Source organism: Eleutherodactylus coqui, chromosome 2 (assembly GCF_035609145.1).
Source record: "Eleutherodactylus coqui strain aEleCoq1 chromosome 2, aEleCoq1.hap1, whole genome shotgun sequence".
Classification (NCBI taxonomy): Eukaryota; Metazoa; Chordata; class Amphibia; order Anura; family Eleutherodactylidae; genus Eleutherodactylus; species Eleutherodactylus coqui.
In genome coordinates this window covers 344,836,371-344,855,096 of record NC_089838.1, presented here as the reverse complement: position 1 = coordinate 344,855,096, position 18,726 = coordinate 344,836,371, and the positions used below count along the sequence as shown (strand labels likewise).

The window sequence follows — 18,726 nt, the reverse complement described above, 5'->3', positions numbered from 1 at the left end:
GGAAGGAATTTTTCCCCCAAAAGGGCTAATTGACTTCTGGCCTTGGGGTTTTTTGCCTTCATCTGGATCAACACAGTAGGATAGACAGGCTGGACTAGATGGACAATGTCTTCATTCGGCCTTGCATACTATGTTACTATGTGTAGTGACGGGAGGATGGAGGCAGCTGTGAACTAGCGGGATGGGTTAGGTTAGTCAATAGGGAGTTGCAGTAGCGGCATGGAAGCGGGATGACCGGAAGAGTTGTCGGAGGGTGGGGTGGAGTCCAGAGGTGTTTGCGGGGTGCGGTTGCGCGGCGGGTCCTTCGATCCAGCGGCCGGTTAGGGCCTCGTTGGAGCGTAAGATTTTACTTCCGCCGGCAACCAGTGGCAGCGCTGTGGAGAATGAGCCGGACCTCTGACCGTGGGAGCAGCGAGCGGTCTCTGCGCTCAGGACTCTGCCGGACCTTCATCGCCGCCCGGCTGCCTGTGATCTTACAGCCCGCTGGGGGGCGGCGGCTATCTGACACGTGACTTGGCTCCTGACATTGCGGGGAAATAAGGCCGGGAATGTTATAAACGGTCCGCGGGATGTTCCCACCCCGGCCCGCAGGGGGAGGAGGTGAGCCGCAGGCCGGTCATCATGGCGGACGACACGCCGGCACAGGAGCCGCATGACCAGCGCAGGGATACGGCTACATTTTGTGTGAAATACGACATACATCACTTCCTGGAGGAACAGAAGAGAAGTAACCAATCAGACGCCGGTCTCGCAGGGCTGACAGCCCAGTAAACCAATCAGTGGTTACTATGTATTGAGTGACATAAAAATGACCCAATAAGAGACCGAGATGCTTGGCGGGTTTGCCGCTGTGGGAGCAGGTCACGAGTTGTTTCCCGCCAATGGCTGGTGGCGCGGAGGAATGGGGGCGGTACAATGAAAGGGGAATGGAAGGTAAAAGAATCCGTCGCAATATGGGGCGTGGCTCCATCGTCCATCAACCAATAGTTCTTCGAGCCGGCTCGCATTTGGATGATAGACGTTCTGGGCACCCAATCAGCGGGGGTCCGTCTGGCCCTGCCCTGTTGAAGTCAGGGCACCGCCTTTTGCGGCAGCCAATCAGCGGGCTGCGGGTGGGCTCGTGGGCACCGTATATAAAAGCCTTCGCCGGCTGTAGCAAGCTTCCGCTCAGAAGAATGTCTGCAAGCTACGACAACCGGTGAGTGACGCTCCGAGCGCCGCGGCCTGCGCTGCCCGCCGGCCGGCCTCTGTGTGCGGGGTCCCTGGCTGTAGCCCACCCGCTCTCCGCTGCTCACACGGGCTCCAGCGGCCTTTTCCCGCCGGTATGGTTCCCTCCCGCCCGGGCGCTGGTCGCGAAGCGACGGAGACTCCTAACTGGGGTTGTGTGGGGCGGCCGCCGCTGGCCCGCACGTGTGCAGCGGAGGAGGATGGGGGAGGGGAGAAGACAAGATGGCGGCCGCAGCCGAGCCGGAGAGCTTCCCTCTAAGATGGCGGCCACTTCCGGCGCTGCACGTGGCCCCCGGAGGAGGGGAGCCGCATATACCGGCCTGTATACAGGAGGGGGTATATATATATACCACAGTACCTGTGTATATACAGTGTGTGTGGGGGGGGGGGGAGCGGTATATACCGGCCTGTATACAGGAGGGGGATATATATACTGCAGTACCAGCGTATATACAGTGTGGGGGGAGAGGAGCGGTATATACCGGCCTGTATACTGGAGGGGATATATATACACCCCAGTACCAGCGTATATACAGTGTGGAGGAGGGGAGCGGTATATACCGGCCTGTATACAGGAGGGGAGGGGATATATATACCCCAGTACCAGTGTATATACAGTGTGGGGGGGGGGGAGAGGAGCGGTATATACCGGCCTGTATACAGGAGGGGGTATATATCTACCCCAGTACCAGTGTATATACAGTGTGGAGGAGGGGAGCGGTATATACCGGCCTGTATACAGGAGGGGGTATATATCTACCCCAGTACCAGTGTATATACAGTGTGGGGGGAGGGGAGCGGTATATACCGGCCTGTATACAGGAGGGGAGGGGATATATATACCCCAGTACCAGTGTATATACAGTGTGGGGGGAGAGGAGCGGTATATACCGGCCTGTATACAGGAGGGGGTATATATCTACCCCAGTACCAGTGTATATACAGTGTGGGGGGAGGGGAGCGGTATATACCGGCCTGTATACAGGAGGGGAGGGGATATATATACCCCAGTACCAGCGTATATACAGTGTGGGGGGAGGGGAGCGGTATATACCGGCCTGTATACAGGAGGGGATATATATACCACAGTACCAGCGTATATACAGTGTGGGGGGAGGTGAGCTGTATATACTGCTCTGTATACAGGAGAGGGATATATATACACCCCAGTACCAGTGTATATACAGTGTGGGGGGGGGGGGGAGAGGAGCGGTATATACCGGCCTGTATACAGGAGGGGGATATACATATATACCCCAGTACCAGTGTATATACAGTGTGGAGGAGAGGAGCGGTATATACCGGCCTGTATACAGGAGGGGGTATATATCTACCCCAGTACCAGTGTATATACAGTGTGGAGGAGGGGAGCGGTATATACCGGCCTGTATACAGGAGGGGAGGGGATATATATACCCCAGTACCAGTGTATATACAGTGTGGGGGGAGAGGAGCGGTATATACCGGCCTGTATACAGGAGGGAGTATATATACACCCCAGTACCAGTGTATATACAGTGTGGAGGAGGGGAGCGGTATATACCGGCCTGTATACAGGAGGGGGATATATATACCACAGTACCAGCGTATATACAGTGTGGGGGGAGGTGAGCTGTATATACTGCTCTGTATACAGGAGAGGGATATATATACACCCCAGTGCCAGTGTATATACAGTGTGGTGGGAGGGGAGTGGTATATACCGGCCTGTATACAGGAGGGGGATATACATATATACCCCAGTACCAGCGTATATACAGTGTGGAGGAGGGGAGCGGTATATACTGGTCTATATACAGGAGGGGGATATACATATATACCCCAGTACCAGTGTATATACAGTGTGGAGGAGGGGAGCGGTATATACCGGCCTGTATACAGGAGGGGGTATATATCTACCCCAGTACCAGTGTATATACAGTGTGGAGGAGGGGAGCGGTATATACCGGCCTGTATACAGGAGGGGAGGGGATATATATACCCCAGTACCAGTGTATATACAGTGTGGGGGGAGAGGAGCGGTATATACCGGCCTGTATACAGGAGGGAGTATATATACACCCCAGTACCAGTGTATATACAGTGTGGAGGAGGGGAGCGGTATATACCGGCCTGTATACAGGAGGGGGATATATATACCACAGTACCAGCGTATATACAGTGTGGGGGGAGGTGAGCTGTATATACTGCTCTGTATACAGGAGAGGGATATATATACACCCCAGTACCAGTGTATATACAGTGTGGTGGGAGGGGAGTGGTATATACCGGCCTGTATACAGGAGGGGGATTTTTGTATACCCCAGTACCAGTGTATATACAGTGTGGGGGGGGGGAGCGGTATATACCGGTCTGTGTACAGGAGGGGATATATGTATACAGCAGTACCAGTGTGTATACAGCAGTACCAGCGTATATACAGTGGGTGGGGAGCGGTATAGACCAGCCTGTATACAGGAGGGGGATATATATATATACCACAGTACCAGCGTATATACAGTGTGGAGGAGGAGAGCGATATATACCGGCCTGTATACAGAAGGGGAGGGGATATATACACCCCAGTACTAGCATATATACAGTGTGGGGGGGGGGATGGGAGCGGTATAGACTGGCCTGTATACAGGAGGGGAGATATAGAGATATAGATATACACACCCCAGTACCAGTGTATATACAGTGTGGAGGAGGAGAGCGGTATATACCGGCCTGTATACAGGAGGGGAGGGGATATATACACCCCAGTACCAGTGTATATACAGTGTGGGGGGAGAGGAGCGGTATATACCGGCCTGTATACAGGAGGGGGATATATATATATACCCCAGTACCAGTGTATATACAGTGTGGAGGAGGAGAGCGATATATACCGGCCTGTATACAGGAGGGGAGGGGATATATACACCCCAGTACTAGCATATAAACAGTGTGGGGGGAGGGGAGCGGTATAGACTGGCCTGTATACAGGAGGGGGATATATATATACCACAGTACCAGCGTATATACAGTGTGGAGGAGGGGAGTGGTATATACTGGTCTGTATACAGGAGGGGAGGGGATATATATACCACAGTACCAGCGTATATACAGTGTGGGGGGAGGAGAGCGGTATATAGTGGTCTGTATACAGGAGGGGGATATATATATACCCCAGTACCAGCGTATATACTCTGCGGTGGAGGGGAGCGATATATACACCCTGTATACAGGAGGGGAGGGGATATATGTATACAGCAGTACCAGAGTATATACAGTGTGGGGGGAGAGGAGCGGTATATACCGGCCTGTATACAGGAGAGGGATATATATACACCCCAGTACCAGTGTATATACAGTGTGGAGGAGGAGAGCGGTATATACCGGCCTGTATACAGGAGGGGAGGGGATATATACACCCCAGTACTAGCATATATACAGTGTGGAGGAGGGGAGTGCTATATACTGGCCTGTATGCAGGAGGGAATATATATACCCCAGTACCAGTGTATATACTATGTATACAGGAGGGGATATATATACCACAGTACCAGCGTATATACAGTGTGTGTGGGGGGAGCGGTATATACCGGCCTGTATACAGGAGGGGGTATATATCTACCCCAGTACCAGCGTATATACAGTGTAGGGGGAGGGTGGTATATACTACCCTGTATACAGGAGGGGATATGTGTACCACAGTACCAGCGTATATACAGTGTGGGGGAGAAGAGCGGTATATACTGGTCTGTATACAGGAGGGGGAGGGGATATATGTATACCGCAGTACCAGCATATATACTGTGTAGGGGGTGATATACAGCGGTCTGTATACAGGAGGGGATATATGTATACTGCAGTACCAGCGTATATACAGTGTGGGGGGGGAGGGGATGTGTGTTATATAGCGGTCTGTATACGGGAGGGGATATATATACACCACAGTACCAGCGTATATTCAGTGTGGGGGGAGGGGAGCGGTATAAACCACCCTGTATACAGGAGGGGATATATGTATACTGCAGTACCAGCGTATATACAGTGTGGGGAGAGGGGATGTGTGTTATATAGCGGTCTGTATACGGGAGGGGATATAACCGCTGGCGGTTCGGTGATGCAGGATCCGCTGACTCTGTGATCTCCCGCCGTCGCGCTTTATTTCTCCTCCACGAGCAGAAAATGCAGATTGGACTGTAATTGGGGGCAGTGATGTGACCCGCTGTGTGCTGTGGGGGAGGGGCCACTGAGGGGGAGGGGGCAGTGATGTGACCCCCTGTGTGCTGTGGGGGAGGGGGCAGTGATGTGACCCCCTGTGTGCTGTGGGGGAGGGGGCAGTGATGTGACCCCCTGTGTGCTGTGGGGGAGGGGGCAGTGATGTGACCCCCTGTGTGCTGTGGGGGAGGGGCCACTGAGGGGGCGGGGGCAGTGATGTGACCCCCTGTGTGCTGTGGGGGAGGGGGCAGTGATGTGACCCCCTGTGTGCTGTGGGGGGAGGGGGCAGTGATGTGACCCCCTGTGTGCTGTGGGGGAGGGGCCACTGAGGGGGGGCAGTGATGTGACCCCCTGTGTGCTGTGGGGGAGGGGCCACTGGGGGCGGGGGCAGTGATGTGACCCCCTGTGTGCTGTGGGGGAGGGGCCACTGAGGGGGGCAGTGATGTGACCCCCTGTATGCTGTGGGGGAGGGGCCACTGAGGGGGGCAGTGATGTGACCCCCTGTATGCTGTGGGGGAGGGGCCACTGGGGGGGGGCAGTGATGTGACCCCCTGTATGCTGTGGGGGAGGGGCCACTGAGGGGGGCAGTGATGTGACCCCCTGTATGCTGTGGGGGGGGGGCAGTGATGTGACCCCCTGTATGCTGTGGGGGAGGGGCCACTGAGGGGGGGCAGTGATGTGACCCCCTGTATGCTGTGGGGGAGGGGCCACTGGGGGGGGCAGTGATGTGACCCCCTGTATGCTGTGGGGGAGGGGCCACTGAGGGGGGGCAGTGATGTGACCCCCTGGATGCTGTGGGGGCGGGACCCACTGGGGGCGGGAGCAATGATGTGACCCCCTGTATGCTGTGGGGGCGGGGGGCACTGAGGGGGGCAGTGATGTGACCCCCTGGATGCTGTGGGGGAGGGGGCAGTGATGTGACCCCCTGGATGCTGTGGGGGAGGGGGCAGTGATGTGACCCCCTGGATGCTGTGGGGGAGGGGGCAGTGATGTGACCCCCTGGATGCTGTGGGGGAGGGGGCAGTGATGTGACCCCCTGGATGCTGTGGGGGAGGGGGCAGTGATGTGACCCCCTGGATGCTGTGGGGGAGGGGGCAGTGATGTGACCCCCTGGATGCTGTGGGGGAGGGGGCAGTGATGTGACCCCCTGGATGCTGTGGGGGAGGGGGCAGTGATGTGACCCCCTGGATGCTGTGGGGGAGGGGGCAGTGATGTGACCCCCTGGATGCTGTGGGGGAGGGGGCAGTGATGTGACCCCCTGGATGCTGTGGGGGAGGGGGCAGTGATGTGACCCCCGGATGCTGTGGGGGAGGGGGCAGTGATGTGACCCCCTGGATGCTGTGGGGGAGGGGGCAGTGATGTGACCCCCCGGATGCTGTGGGGGAGGGGGCAGTGATGTGACCCCCCGGATGCTGTGGGGGAGGGGGCAGTGATGTGACCCCCCGGATGCTGTGGGGGAGGGGGCAGTGATGTGACCCCCCGGATGCTGTGGGGGAGGGGGCAGTGATGTGACCCCCCGGATGCTGTGGGGGAGGGGGCAGTGATGTGACCCCCCCCGGATGCTGTGGGGGAGGGGGCAGTGATGTGACCCCCCCGGATGCTGTGGGGGAGGAGGCAGTGATGTGACCCCCCCGGATGCTGTGGGGGAGGGGGCAGTGATGTGACCCCCCCGGATGCTGTGGGGGAGGGGGCAGTGATGTGACCCCCCCGGATGCTGTGGGGGAGGGGGCAGTGATGTGACCCCCCCGGATGCTGTGGGGGAGGGGGCAGTGATGTGACCCCCCCGGATGCTGTGGGGGAGGGGGCAGTGATGTGACCCCCCCCCCCCGGATGCTGTGGGGGAGGGGGCAGTGATGTGACCCCCCGGATGCTGTGGGGGAGGGGGCAGTGATGTGACCCCCCCCGGATGCTGTGGGGGAGGGGGCAGTGATGTGACCCCCCGGATGCTGTGGGGGAGGGGCCCACTGGGGCGGGGGCAGTGATGTGACCCCCCCTATGCCGTGGGGGAGGGGCCCACTGGGGGCGGGGGCAGTGATGTAGCCCGCTGTGTCCCACGGTGGGGGGAGGGGGCAGGGATGTAGCCCGCTGTGTGCCACGGTGGGGGAGGGGCAGGGATGTAGCCCGCTGTGTCCCACGGTGGGGGAGGGGCAGGGATGTAGCCCGCTGTGTCCCACGGTGGGGGGGGAGGGGGCAGTGATGTAGCCCGCTGTGTCCCACGGTGGGGGGAGGGGGCAGTAATGTAGCCCGATGTGTGCCACGGTGGGGGGAGGGGGCAGCGATGTAGTCTGCTGTGTGCCACGGTGGGGGGAGGGGGCAGCGATGTAGTCTGCTGTGTGCCACGGTGGGGGGAGGGGGCAGCGATGTAGTCTGCTGTGTGCCACGGTGGGGGGAGGGGGCAGTGATGTAGTCTGCTGTGTGCCACGGTGGGGGGAGGGGGCAGTGATGTAGTCTGCTGTGTGCCACGGTGGGGGGAGGGGGCAGTGATGTAGTCTGCTGTGTGCCACGGTGGGGGGGAGGGGGCAGTGATGTAGTCTGCTGTGTGCCACGGTGGGGGGAGGGGGCAGTGATGTAGCCCGCTGTGTGCCACGGTGGGGGGAGGGGCAGTGATGTAGCCCGCTGTGTGCCACGGTTGGGGGGAGGGGGCAGTGATGTAGCCCGCTGTGTGCCACGGTGGGAGGGAGGGGGCAGTGATGTAGTCCGCTGTGTTGCCACGGTGGGGGGAGGGGGCAGTGATGTAGTCCGCTGTGTGCCACGGTTGGGGAGGGGCCAGTGATGTAGTCCGCTGTGTGCCACGGGTGGGGGGGAGGGGCAGTGATGTAGCCCGCTGTGTGCCACGGTGGGGGGAGGGGGCAGTGATGTAGCCCGCTGTGTGCCACGGTGGGGGGGGAGGGGCAGTGATGTAGTCTGCTGTGTGCCACGGTGGGGGGGCAGTGATGATAACCCGTTGTATACGCAGCTCCTCCTACGTGTGTTGCACATCAGGTGGTAAGAATGGCGTCCCAGTATTGCGCTGACACACTAGCCAACAAGCGAGGAGCTCCCCTGTGATGTCGGCTCTCTGGTTGCCGCTGCTCCTGGTTCTGCGCCCCCCCCCCCCCCCCCCCACACCCGCGCTGTCCTGCTCCTGGTTCTGCCCCCCTGCTGCTCCTGGTTCTGCCCCCTGCTGCTCTGGTTCTGCCCCCTCCGCTGCTCCTGGTTCTGCCCCCCCGCTGCTCCTGGTTCTGCCCCCCCGCTGCTCCTGGTTCTGCCCCCCCCCGCTGCTCCTGGTTCTGCCCCCCCGCTGCTCCTGGTTCTGCCCCCCCGCTGCTCCTGGTTCTGCCCCCCTGCTCCTGTTCTGCCCCCCGCTGCTCCTGGTTCTGCCCCCCCGCTGCTCCTGGTTCTGCCCCCCCGCTGCTCCTGGTTCTGCCCCCCGCTGCTCCTGGTTCTGCCCCCCCGCTGCTCCTGGTTCTGCCCCCCCGCTGCTCCTGTTCTGCCCCCCCGCCTGCTCCTGGTTCTGCCCCTCCGCTGCTCCTGGTTCTGCCCCCCCCGCTGCTCCTGTTCTGCCCCCCCGCTGCTCCTGGTTCTGCCCCCCCGCTGCTCCTGGTTCTGCCCCCCCGCTGCTCCTGGTTCTGCCCCCGCTGCTCCTGGTTCTGCCCCCCCGCTGCTCCCTGGTTCTGCCCCCCCGCTGCTCCTGGTTCTGCCCCCCGCTGCTCCTGGTTCTGCCCCCCCGCTGCTCCTGGTTCTGCCCCCCCGCTGCTCCTGGTTCTGCCCCCCCGCTGCTCCTGGTTCTGCCCCCCCCGCTGCTCCTGGTTCTGCCCCCCCCGCTGCTCCTGGTTCTGCCCCCCGCTGCTCCTGGTTCTGCCCCCCCGCTGCTCCTGGTTCTGCCCCCCCGCTGCTCCTGGTTCTGCCCCCCCGCTGCTCCTGGTTCTGCCCCACCCGCTGCTCCTGGTTCTGCCCCCCCGCTGCTCCTGGTTCTGCCCCCCCGCTGCTCCTGGTTCTGCCCCCCCGCTGCTCCTGGTTCTGCCCCCCCCGCTGCTCCTGGTTCTGCCCCCCGCTGCTCCTGGTTCTGCCCCCCCCGCTGCTCTGGTTCTGCCCCCCCCGCTGCTCCTGGTTCTGCCCCCCCGCTGCTCCTGGTTCTGCCCCCCCGCTGCTCCTGGTTCTGCCCCCCCCGCTGCTCCTGGTTCTGGCCCCCCCGCTGCTCCTGTTCTGCCCCCCCGCTGCTCCTGGTTCTGCCCCCCCGCTGCTCCTGGTTCTGCCCCCACCGCTGCTCCTGGTTCTGCCCCCCCGCTGCTCCTGGTTCTGCCCCCCCGCTGCTCCTGGTTCTGCCCCCCCGCTGCTCCTGGTTCTGCCCCCCCGCTGCTCCTGGTTCTGCCCCCCCGCTGCTCCTGGTTCTGCCCCCCGCTGCTCCTGGTTCTGCCCCCCCGCTGCTCCTGGTTCTGCCCCCCCCGCTGCTCCTGGTTCTGCCCCCCCCGCTGCTCCTGGTTCTGCCCCCCCGCTGCTCCTGGTTCTGCCCCCCGCTGCTCCTGGTTCTGCCCCCCGCTGCCTCCTGGTTCTGCCCCCCGCTGCTCCTGGTTCTGCCCCCCCGCTGCTCCTGGTTCTGCCCCCCCGCTGCTCCTGGTTCTGCCCCCCCCGCTGCTCCTGGTTCTGCCCCCCCGCTGCTCCTGGTTCTGCCCCCCGCTGCTCCTGGTTCTGCCCCCCCGCTGCTCCTGGTTCTGCCCCCCCGCTGCTCCTGGTTCTGCCCCCCCCGCTGCTCCTGGTTCTGCCCCCCCCGCTGCTCCTGGTTCTGCCCCCACCGCTGCTCCTGGTTCTGCCCCCTCCGCTGCTCCTGGTTCTGCCCCCCCGCTGCTCCTGGTTCTGCCCCCCCGCTGCTCCTGGTCTGCCCCCCCCGCTGCTCCTGGTTCTGCCCCCCCCCGCTGCTCCTGGTTCTGCCCCCCCGCTGCTCCTGGTTCTGCCCCCCCGCTGCTCCTGGTTCTGCCCCCCCGCTGCTCCTGGTTCTGCCCCCCCGCTGCTCCTGGTTCTGCCCCCCGCTGCTCCTGGTTCTGCCCCCCCGCTGCTCCTGGTTCTGCCCCCCCCGCTGCTCCTGGTTCTGCCCCCCCGCTGCTCCTGGTTCTCTGCCCCCCCCCGCTGCTCCTGGTTCTCTGCCCCCCCCCCGCTGCTCCTGTTCTCTCCCCCCCCCGCTGCTCCTGGTTCTCCCCCCCCCCCGCTGCTCCTGGTTCTGCCCCCCCCCCCCCGCTGCTCCTGGTTCTCTCCCCCCCCCCCCCCCCCCCCCCGCTGCTCCTGGTTCTCTCCCCCCCCCCCCCCCCCCACTGCTCCTGGTTCTGCCCCCCCCCCCCCCCCCCCCCCCGCCGCTCTTTATTTTATCTATTTCTGCTCTCTTCAGATCCAGAGACAATGGTCCGAGGGCATGGAGCCTGATGGCATCATTGAGGTAGGTGGCGCTCTGCCTGCTGCTGTCGGTGGCACTCGGACCCCCGTGTAACGCTGTCTCCCCCCACAGAGTAACTGGAACGAGGTGGTGGACAGCTTTGACGACATGAACCTCTCGGAGTCCCTCCTGCGAGGAATCTACGCCTATGGTTTTGAGAAACCGTCTGCCATTCAGCAGAGAGCTATTCTACCTTGTATCAAGGGTGAGTGGTCGGCGCCGGCGCCCGCGTGGGCACAGGGCGAGGCCTGCAGATGGTAGAGCGGGCGCTGACCACATGACTTGATGCTCCTCCCCCAGGTTATGACGTGATCGCTCAGGCTCAGTCTGGAACTGGGAAGACGGCCACCTTCGCCATTTCCATCCTTCAGCAGATTGAGCTGGACATGAAGGCCACACAGCGCTGGTACTGGCACCTACCCGGGAGCTGGCGCAGCAGGTAGGTGTCTGACGCTTTGCGCGGGCGGCTCCCCCTCCCCGACGGTCACTAACTGCGTCCTCTCCTCCAGATCCAGAAGGTGGTGATGGCTCTTGGGGACTACATGGGGGCTTCTTGCCACGCCTGCATCGGGGGGCACCAATGTGCGGGCAGAGGTTCAGAAGCTGCAGTCAGAAGCCCCGCACATCATCGTGGGGACCCCCGGCAGAGTCTTCGACATGCTGAACAGGCGTTACCTCTGTAAGTGTCCGCGGGCGCCGCCTTCACCCCCGTCACTGGGCAAGGACCCGTCGCATGGCGTGGGATCTTATATCTGACGGGGGCAGAGCGAGTACCCCATATTCATCCCAGCGCAGCTGTCCTGTGACTGTCAGCTGGTTCATGCTGTGGGGACATCTGAGACTTGTAGTTCTACTGTATATCAGTGAGGTTATAGACACATCACTGATGTCACCAAGGGTTAAACCCCGACAACAGACCTCCGCATACGAGCTGGACCGTACCCCTTCGGGTCTGGTTGTTGGGGGTTTAACCTTTGGTGACAACAGACCTCCGCATACGAGCTGGACCGTACCCCCTTCGGGTCTGGTTGTCGGGGGTTTTAACCCTTTGGTGGCCCTCCGGGTTTAGTTTGGTGCTTTGATACAATGGTGGTAGCTGTGTGAACACGTAGCGCCCTTCAGGCTGGACTTTATATATGATGCCTACTTGTGCCGGCCGAACGGCGTGCGCCCATGAAACGCTTGGGCTCCACAATGCGGGTTGGTGACACTAACGGTGGTCCTCTGTGCAGCCCCCAAATACATCAAGATGTTCGTGCTGGACGAGGCCGACGAGATGCTGAGCCGCGGCTTCAAGGATCAGATCTACGACATCTTCCAGAAGCTGAGCAGCAACGCCCAGGTAAGGTGGCAGCGGCGGCGGCGGCACAGGAGGGGCGGCAGTTTGATGATGAGACCCCATGCGTGTCATCTGAGCCCCGCCTCGCTCTGCTGCGGCTCTCCGGTCTGCGTTTTGCTGGCTGGAACAGTCTGAAGCAGAGGATTCTGGGGAAAATGATCACACATTACTATCTGAGAACTGCGCGCCTCGGGGGGCTGCGGCAGCGGACATTATGGCGCCGTCCTAAACGCCGTCTCTCACAGGTGGTGCTGCTCTCGGCCACCATGCCCTCCGATGTGCTGGAGGTCACCAAGAAGTTCATGAGGGACCCCATCCGTATCCTGGTAAAGAAGGAGGAGCTGACCCTGGAGGGCATCCGGCAGTTCTACGTCAACGTGGAGCGGGAGAGTGAGCGCGGCTGTCATCGGCTCCTGCTATGGGGTCGGACCCTGGAAGGTATGCCTAACGGTCGGGCTCACCTGTGCCGCCTCTCTCTGCAGGAGTGGAAGCTGGACACGCTATGTGACTTGTACGAGACTCTGACCATCACACAGGCCGTCATCTTCATTAACACCCGCCGGAAGGTGGACTGGCTGACGGAAAAGATGCATGCCCGTGACTTCACCGTGTCCGCGCTGGTAAGTAGTTGCCATCCTCTAGCTCCGTCCCCTGTCACTGGGCAAGGGCTCGTCATGTGACGTGTTCTTATATCTGGCGGGGGTAGAACAATCTCCCCATATTCATCCCAGCGCAGTGATCATGTGACTGTCGACTGTTCATGCTGTGGGGACACGGTCCGCACCCGCCGCTCATACGCTAACTCATGCCTCCTCCACAGCACGGTGACATGGACCAGAAAGAGCGCGATGTAATCATGAGGGAGTTCCGCTCCGGCTCCAGTCGTGTCCTCATCACTACTGACCTCCTGGTGAGTCCCGTCCGTCCGCTGCCTGAATGTCAGATGGCAGCAGCTTCCTGTCGCTCGGTGCAGTGCGGGATCACATTAACCCTCGTAGTACCACCCTGACCCAGTCTTGGTTGCAGTCCTGCGTTCTGCTACCACACAAGGGTTAAATGCCATGCAATGTCCTATTAGCTGTACATGGCCACTAGCATCCAGTGAAAGGGTTAAGGGGTATCACGAAAAGCCAACACCCTTCCGGAAAGAGCCGAGCGCTTGGCCAACATTTCTGTAACGGGCATTGAAGTAAATGGTGGCTGTAGGAACTGATGGGCTCTGGCTGGTCGGTGCCCCTGTAAGGTCAGTCCCTGGCAGTTGGCGTCAGCGCTGGGTGCGACGGTCCAGTGCTGCCAGTGTGATTGTCTGGGCCGGTTGGTGTTCCTGCTGCTTCACATGGCAAGCCATTGGAGCGCCACTACATCAAATGCTGCACTGCAGCCCGACTGACCTGCAAGGGTACTTGTGCGCCGCGGCCTTGTGACAGCTTGTCGTCACCCACTTGTCACATGTCCGTATCGCAGCCGGGCGCAGTTGCATGGACCATGTGGTGCGACGAAATACGACAGTTGGGTATTCTGCAGCCGTCAGTCATGTGATGCTACCCTGGGGGTAAGGAGACGCCCCGCTCAGAGCGCAGTCGTGTCGCCGCAGGGTCCTCTTATCACTGGTAGCTCAGCTGGTCAGGGGGGTCTGTACAGAACATGGCTTAACGCCGTCTCCTTCCTTGCAGGCTCGCGGTATTGATGTACAGCAGGTGTCTCTGGTCATTAACTATGACTTGCCGACCAACAGAGAGAACTACATCCACAGGTGAGTCCTCGGCGTGCCGCGCCAGGTGTATTCCCTCTCTGCGCAGCCGCCATGCTGACTGCAGAATGTAGACACCTGGCAGATAACCGTGACCATGCTCCACCGCGACTGCCGCTCCTGTAGCTCCTCGCAACTTAAACATGGCCGACATATTGCTGGTACCCCCTGTGGAGGCGGTATTCACCTCCCACCTCTCTCCCACAGGATCGGCCGCGGCGGCCGCTTCGGTAGGAAAGGCGTCGCAATCAACATGGTGACCGAAGAGGACAAGCGCACGCTAAAGGACATTGAGACATTTTATAACACAACCATCGAGGAGATGCCGATGAACGTGGCCGACCTCATCTGAGCCCCCGACGGGGCGGAGAAAAAGGAAAAACCGAAAAAAAACGCATAACGGAAAATACAAAAAATCCCCCTCTGTCACCCTCGCCCAGGACAGCGGGGCTGGGCGCTCAGCGGCGCCCCCTGTATGCCATGAAATGATTTATATTCTTTTGTTTTCAATAAATGTTATTTTGAGGTTATTGTGGCCGTAACTCTTGTACTCGTGTCTTCTTCCTGATGAACACTAATCCCCCTTACCTCCCATCAGTGGACCAACCCTCACAACCCCACCTTGGAGATCAACTCGGAGATTACCTTTTTTTTTACTTTTTCCCCCAAAGATCTAATTGTTGCCGCTTTCCTTTTTTATTTTTCTTTGCTCTGTATAGTATTTATTAAATAAAAGCCTGTTTTTGCAATATAGTTTGTCTCATGCTTTCCCCCCATCTTCACCGGTCCCTCCACCCTTCCCTTAGTGCTGTAACGCTGGGGGGCGCTGCTCTTTGAAGAGGTCCTTGTGTAATGAAGTCAGACCTCTGAATCCTGTCAGTGAATAGAAACCTTAATGGATGTAGTGATGGTTTCCGTACACTGAGAGTAGCTGCACCAAACTGCAAGGAAACCTCGTATAGAAGAGAAACCTCGTATAGAAGAGATTGCAGTAGGAAGGGGGCTGCTGCAGGCGGGAGAAGCCCCTTTATTAGCGCCTCATCTAGTAGTGTTCATCGCGGTGTAGATCCCACTCGGTGATGACATTGTCCTACAGGAATACCGGCCCCTGCGGACAGGAAGCTTCTTGTAGTCCCTGCAGATTAGATGGCGGTGCTGACATGTTCTGACCGGCTGACAGGAAGGGGTCAGCGATTCATGCTGCTTGCACCAAATTCTGACCTCCCATCAGCAACAGACATCTGGCTCCATCTGACCAGGGGATGTTTTCCCGCTGCTCAGTGATACAAGTTTTGCGCTCTTTTGCCCGCTGGAGTCTTCCTGTTTCTCTTAGACACAATGGCGCTGGAACTGGTCGCCCGCTGTTATACCATCCGTGCGGAGGAACGGCGAGTTGTGCGTTCAGAGACGTTAGTTGGAGCTCCAGCGTTGTATTCAGCTGACTGTGCAGCCTGTTGGTCAGAACGATTCCTGACATCCTCCTCCGACCCCTTTCAGGGATGAGTTGTTTCCGCAGGATCCCCTTTCGCTGGATGCCTCTTGCACAGTTGCACCGTCCTTGGTATATAACGAAGAGGCGCGGGTCTCGAGGCTCCTGTGATCAAGGACGCCATTAGAATTTGTTAAAGGTTACAGACTCTGGTGACTGGGAAAGTATGATCCCTTTAGACCATACCTGTGACTCGGGCTTCCTCTCGGAGCTCGCAGAACGCCATTTGTGAAGTATTGTGGGTTGGACTCTTGGCTTCTTGAGGAGGCGACCTTTTGTGTGATCCACTTGTCGGGCAAGATGATCCTGCCTAGTGGGGTGACTTCTGTCCCCACTGTTGTGCTGCTGCTTAGGATGAAGGGGGAACAGACTGTCGGTGAACACTTCTCTAGGCCTGCAGATGGGCAGTTCATTACTCTACGGATAAGTCCAGATCTGCATGATGGCAGGCTACTGTTCCCTGTTATCAGTCCCTAGCTGTGGGCAGGACGGGCCGTCGCTGCTGGTTTCTGGAATCTACCTCGTGGCTGGGGACAATACGGCGGCTCATGAAGTTCTGGCTTAGTCAGGAGTTGACGGGTGACCCCCGGGCCCCAGCCCTTCTGACTTTACTACGAAGTTGAGGTTGTAGAGCAAATGAATCCATTATCAAGCATTTTCCTTGCCGGGGTGATTACTGGGCTCTGCAGGACAGGAAACGGTCTGAACATCTAAATCCTCCCCAGTTTGTTACCGCTTTGTTTCCATGGGCTGCAGGGATCGCTTTGGGTTGCACCAGTTTGTTCCTTTCCCCAGTGTGGGATGCTTACTGGCGGGCAGTGTTGGGGCGCCCCCTATCTGTCCTGAACGCTCCCTCCAGGTCTGCAGGTACAATAGTAATTCAACGGCTTCAGTGAGTGAAGAACGGCGCTCCAAGACCTAAATGTGGTATCTGGCAGTAGTTGTGATGCTACCCCGGGGAATGGCTACTGCGTACCGACGACCATCCAGGGTCATCTCACATCTTCATCCAAAGCTCGTCCCTCTGGTTCTCCAGGGTCTGCTATCGGGGAGGTGAAGTCTAAGCCAAATGTTTGATTTGGTTTCCCTAATGGTCCTTTTCCATGGGGCGAGCTGTTGGCCAAGCGATGCCCACCACTCGTCCAAGTACTGTCACAGGAGCGGGTATCTCTTCCCCACCCGCCTCCATTCACAGTAAGCAGACAGTCCTGCAGAAGTGACCGACCGCTGTGTACCCCGAACGGCTCCTGCATGCAGAGACTGACCAATTCTCATCTGCGACAATTATTGTCCAGAATGGCGTGGGATTTTGACGGCTAATTGTCCCATGTAGGAGGACCGTGAGTCCCAACCTCCGCAGTCACGGCGGTAATTCTGTCGCTGTACAGGTAGGATAGATGGAATCTTTAATGAATGAAGTTAAGCTGGAGCCGCCCATAAAGTCTAGCTCCTCCCACCCTCTTCATTAAAGTAATTTTATAATTGGGGTGTGAAACGTGTGCGGCTGTTAGGACTAAGGTGAAAGCAACCATAACCGTTGCTTCCCTTCTGTCCTACAGCAGCACAACCATGGTGATTCAGCAAGAAGTCGCCCTATAGAGCCGCCTCCTCGGAGACCTGAAACTTCAGCTTCTATTGGATGAAATAGCACCACCTGTCCTCGTCCGCACAGTGCGGGAGGGGCTAGGCATCCTTGTAGGGTCAGCGGGTGCTGGTTCATTAAGGATTCCATTTGTCCTGGTAGTATGGCAGGGTGGCATTAACTCTGTGGTTCTGCTGTGTAGGATGTAAGGGAAACCAAATTTCCCAAGGTGATTAGGGAGACCACGACTATAGAAGAGGGGAAGGACCGCAGCTACGTTCCAGGGTGGGCATTCTGTAGAAGTTGCTTGCTTCTGGAAATGGCCTTTTACAGCTGAAGGTTCAAACACTTCGGGTCTCCCAGGGGTTCCTCATAGAAGACAGAGTTCTGAGAAGTCCAATGGATAAACAGATGGAAGGGCGAGTACAGCGAGAGCTTACTGCTCGCTCCGAGGAGCTGCATGGATCAGCTAGAGACAAGAATGACTTACCTGATGGGTGCGGCCCCCAGTGGAGACATTCACCAGATGGGGGTCCCCAGCAGCTTCCTTTTTCTTGCAGGAATCTAGTGGTGGTTGAACTTGTGTACCATGTGAAGTCTAGAGCCGGATGGTGGTGCCCGGGTACTCTATATAGATATTGAAAGTTGCAGTGGCTCAGGTGCCTAAATACTGTGCCAAACGCCAAGTGAGAACGAAAGACGGGCGTAGGACCCCAGTGTAGTGATTGGTGGGGTCCCCAGCAATCAGGCATTTATAACTGAGCCTGTGGGTAGGTAATATTTGTGGGACCACCATTTTAGGAGATGGCCATGTGTCTACAGTCGTCCTTGTGATCCATTCCTGGCAGGGCCCGGATGCCAACCCCTCCCCCCCATCCTGGCGCTCTACTTAATAACGCCCTATGCTACTGTCTGTTCTCCTTGCCCTGCTCTATTATCTCCGGCCTCGTCTCCACCCTCTGCTCCACCCTTGGACCTGAATATCCTGCGTGGCCGACGTGTAATAGACCTGATATTTAGTCACTTGTGATGTCATCCATCTCATGACTCATCCTGAAGGTATGTACACCTCAGACCCAGGAGATGGTGGTTACATGTAGTCACCGGGATCCCGACTGACATCGAGCCGCTCTTGTGGAAGTGTTGATTTGTAATGTCAATATGTTAGTCCTGATGGGGCATCTGCGCCGTGGCCCCGGTCACTGATGGGGCATCTGCGCCGTGGCCCCGGTCACTGATGGGGCCTCTGCCGCCGCGGCCCCGGTCACTGATGGGGCCTCTGCCGCCGCGGCCCCGGTCACTGATGGGGCATCTGCGCCGTGGCCCAGGTGACTGATGGGGCATCTTAAATGGGGGAGCCAATGAGCTTCTGGATCTGGAGGAGTCTCCCGAAGGTTGGTGGCGACTTCATCAACAGCGACAGAATACCCTCCTCATGGGTGTGTATCCGTGGGCTCGCGTCTTCAGCGGAGACCCCCGCGGCAAGATACTTGGCTAATGACATGTGGGCCGCAGCCGGAAGACCGAGGACAAATGTTCACTTTCACTCCGACCGCTGGAAAGAAAAGAGAAACTGGTTACAAGGAGCAGAAGAACCGCCAGGACCGCGCAGGTGATGAACGTCCAACCCCCTGGAGCCGCTGCTACTGATGGCCACCACCAGTGCTTCCTATTAAGGGATTGTCTGCCCTTTTGTTTAGCTGTAGACCTATCCCCTGGGGTGGGGGAGTTGGACCTGATGACCCCG

The 18,726-nt window shown here is 58.9% G+C and overlaps 1 protein-coding gene and 1 non-coding gene across 2 annotated transcripts; both read left to right on the top strand.

Moving 5' to 3' along the window:
• Window positions 1-1,160: 1,160 nt before the first annotated feature.
• Window positions 1,161-14,659, top strand: EIF4A1 (eukaryotic translation initiation factor 4A1). Its single transcript, XM_066593955.1, is given in 14 exon segments — window positions 1,161-1,198; window positions 10,775-10,791; window positions 10,794-10,822; window positions 10,892-11,024; window positions 11,120-11,218; window positions 11,221-11,258; window positions 11,329-11,388; window positions 11,390-11,498; window positions 12,052-12,161; window positions 12,404-12,547; window positions 12,641-12,778; window positions 12,979-13,068; window positions 13,832-13,911; window positions 14,116-14,659. Coding segments are annotated over 14 exon segments (1,215 nt in total). The 5' UTR covers window positions 1,161-1,175; the 3' UTR covers window positions 14,261-14,659.
• On the top strand, window positions 12,202-12,339 carry LOC136613197 (small nucleolar RNA SNORD10). The gene has a single exon (XR_010790460.1). It is a non-coding gene; the product is annotated as a small nucleolar RNA SNORD10 (small nucleolar RNA).
• Window positions 14,660-18,726: the final 4,067 nt, after the last annotated feature.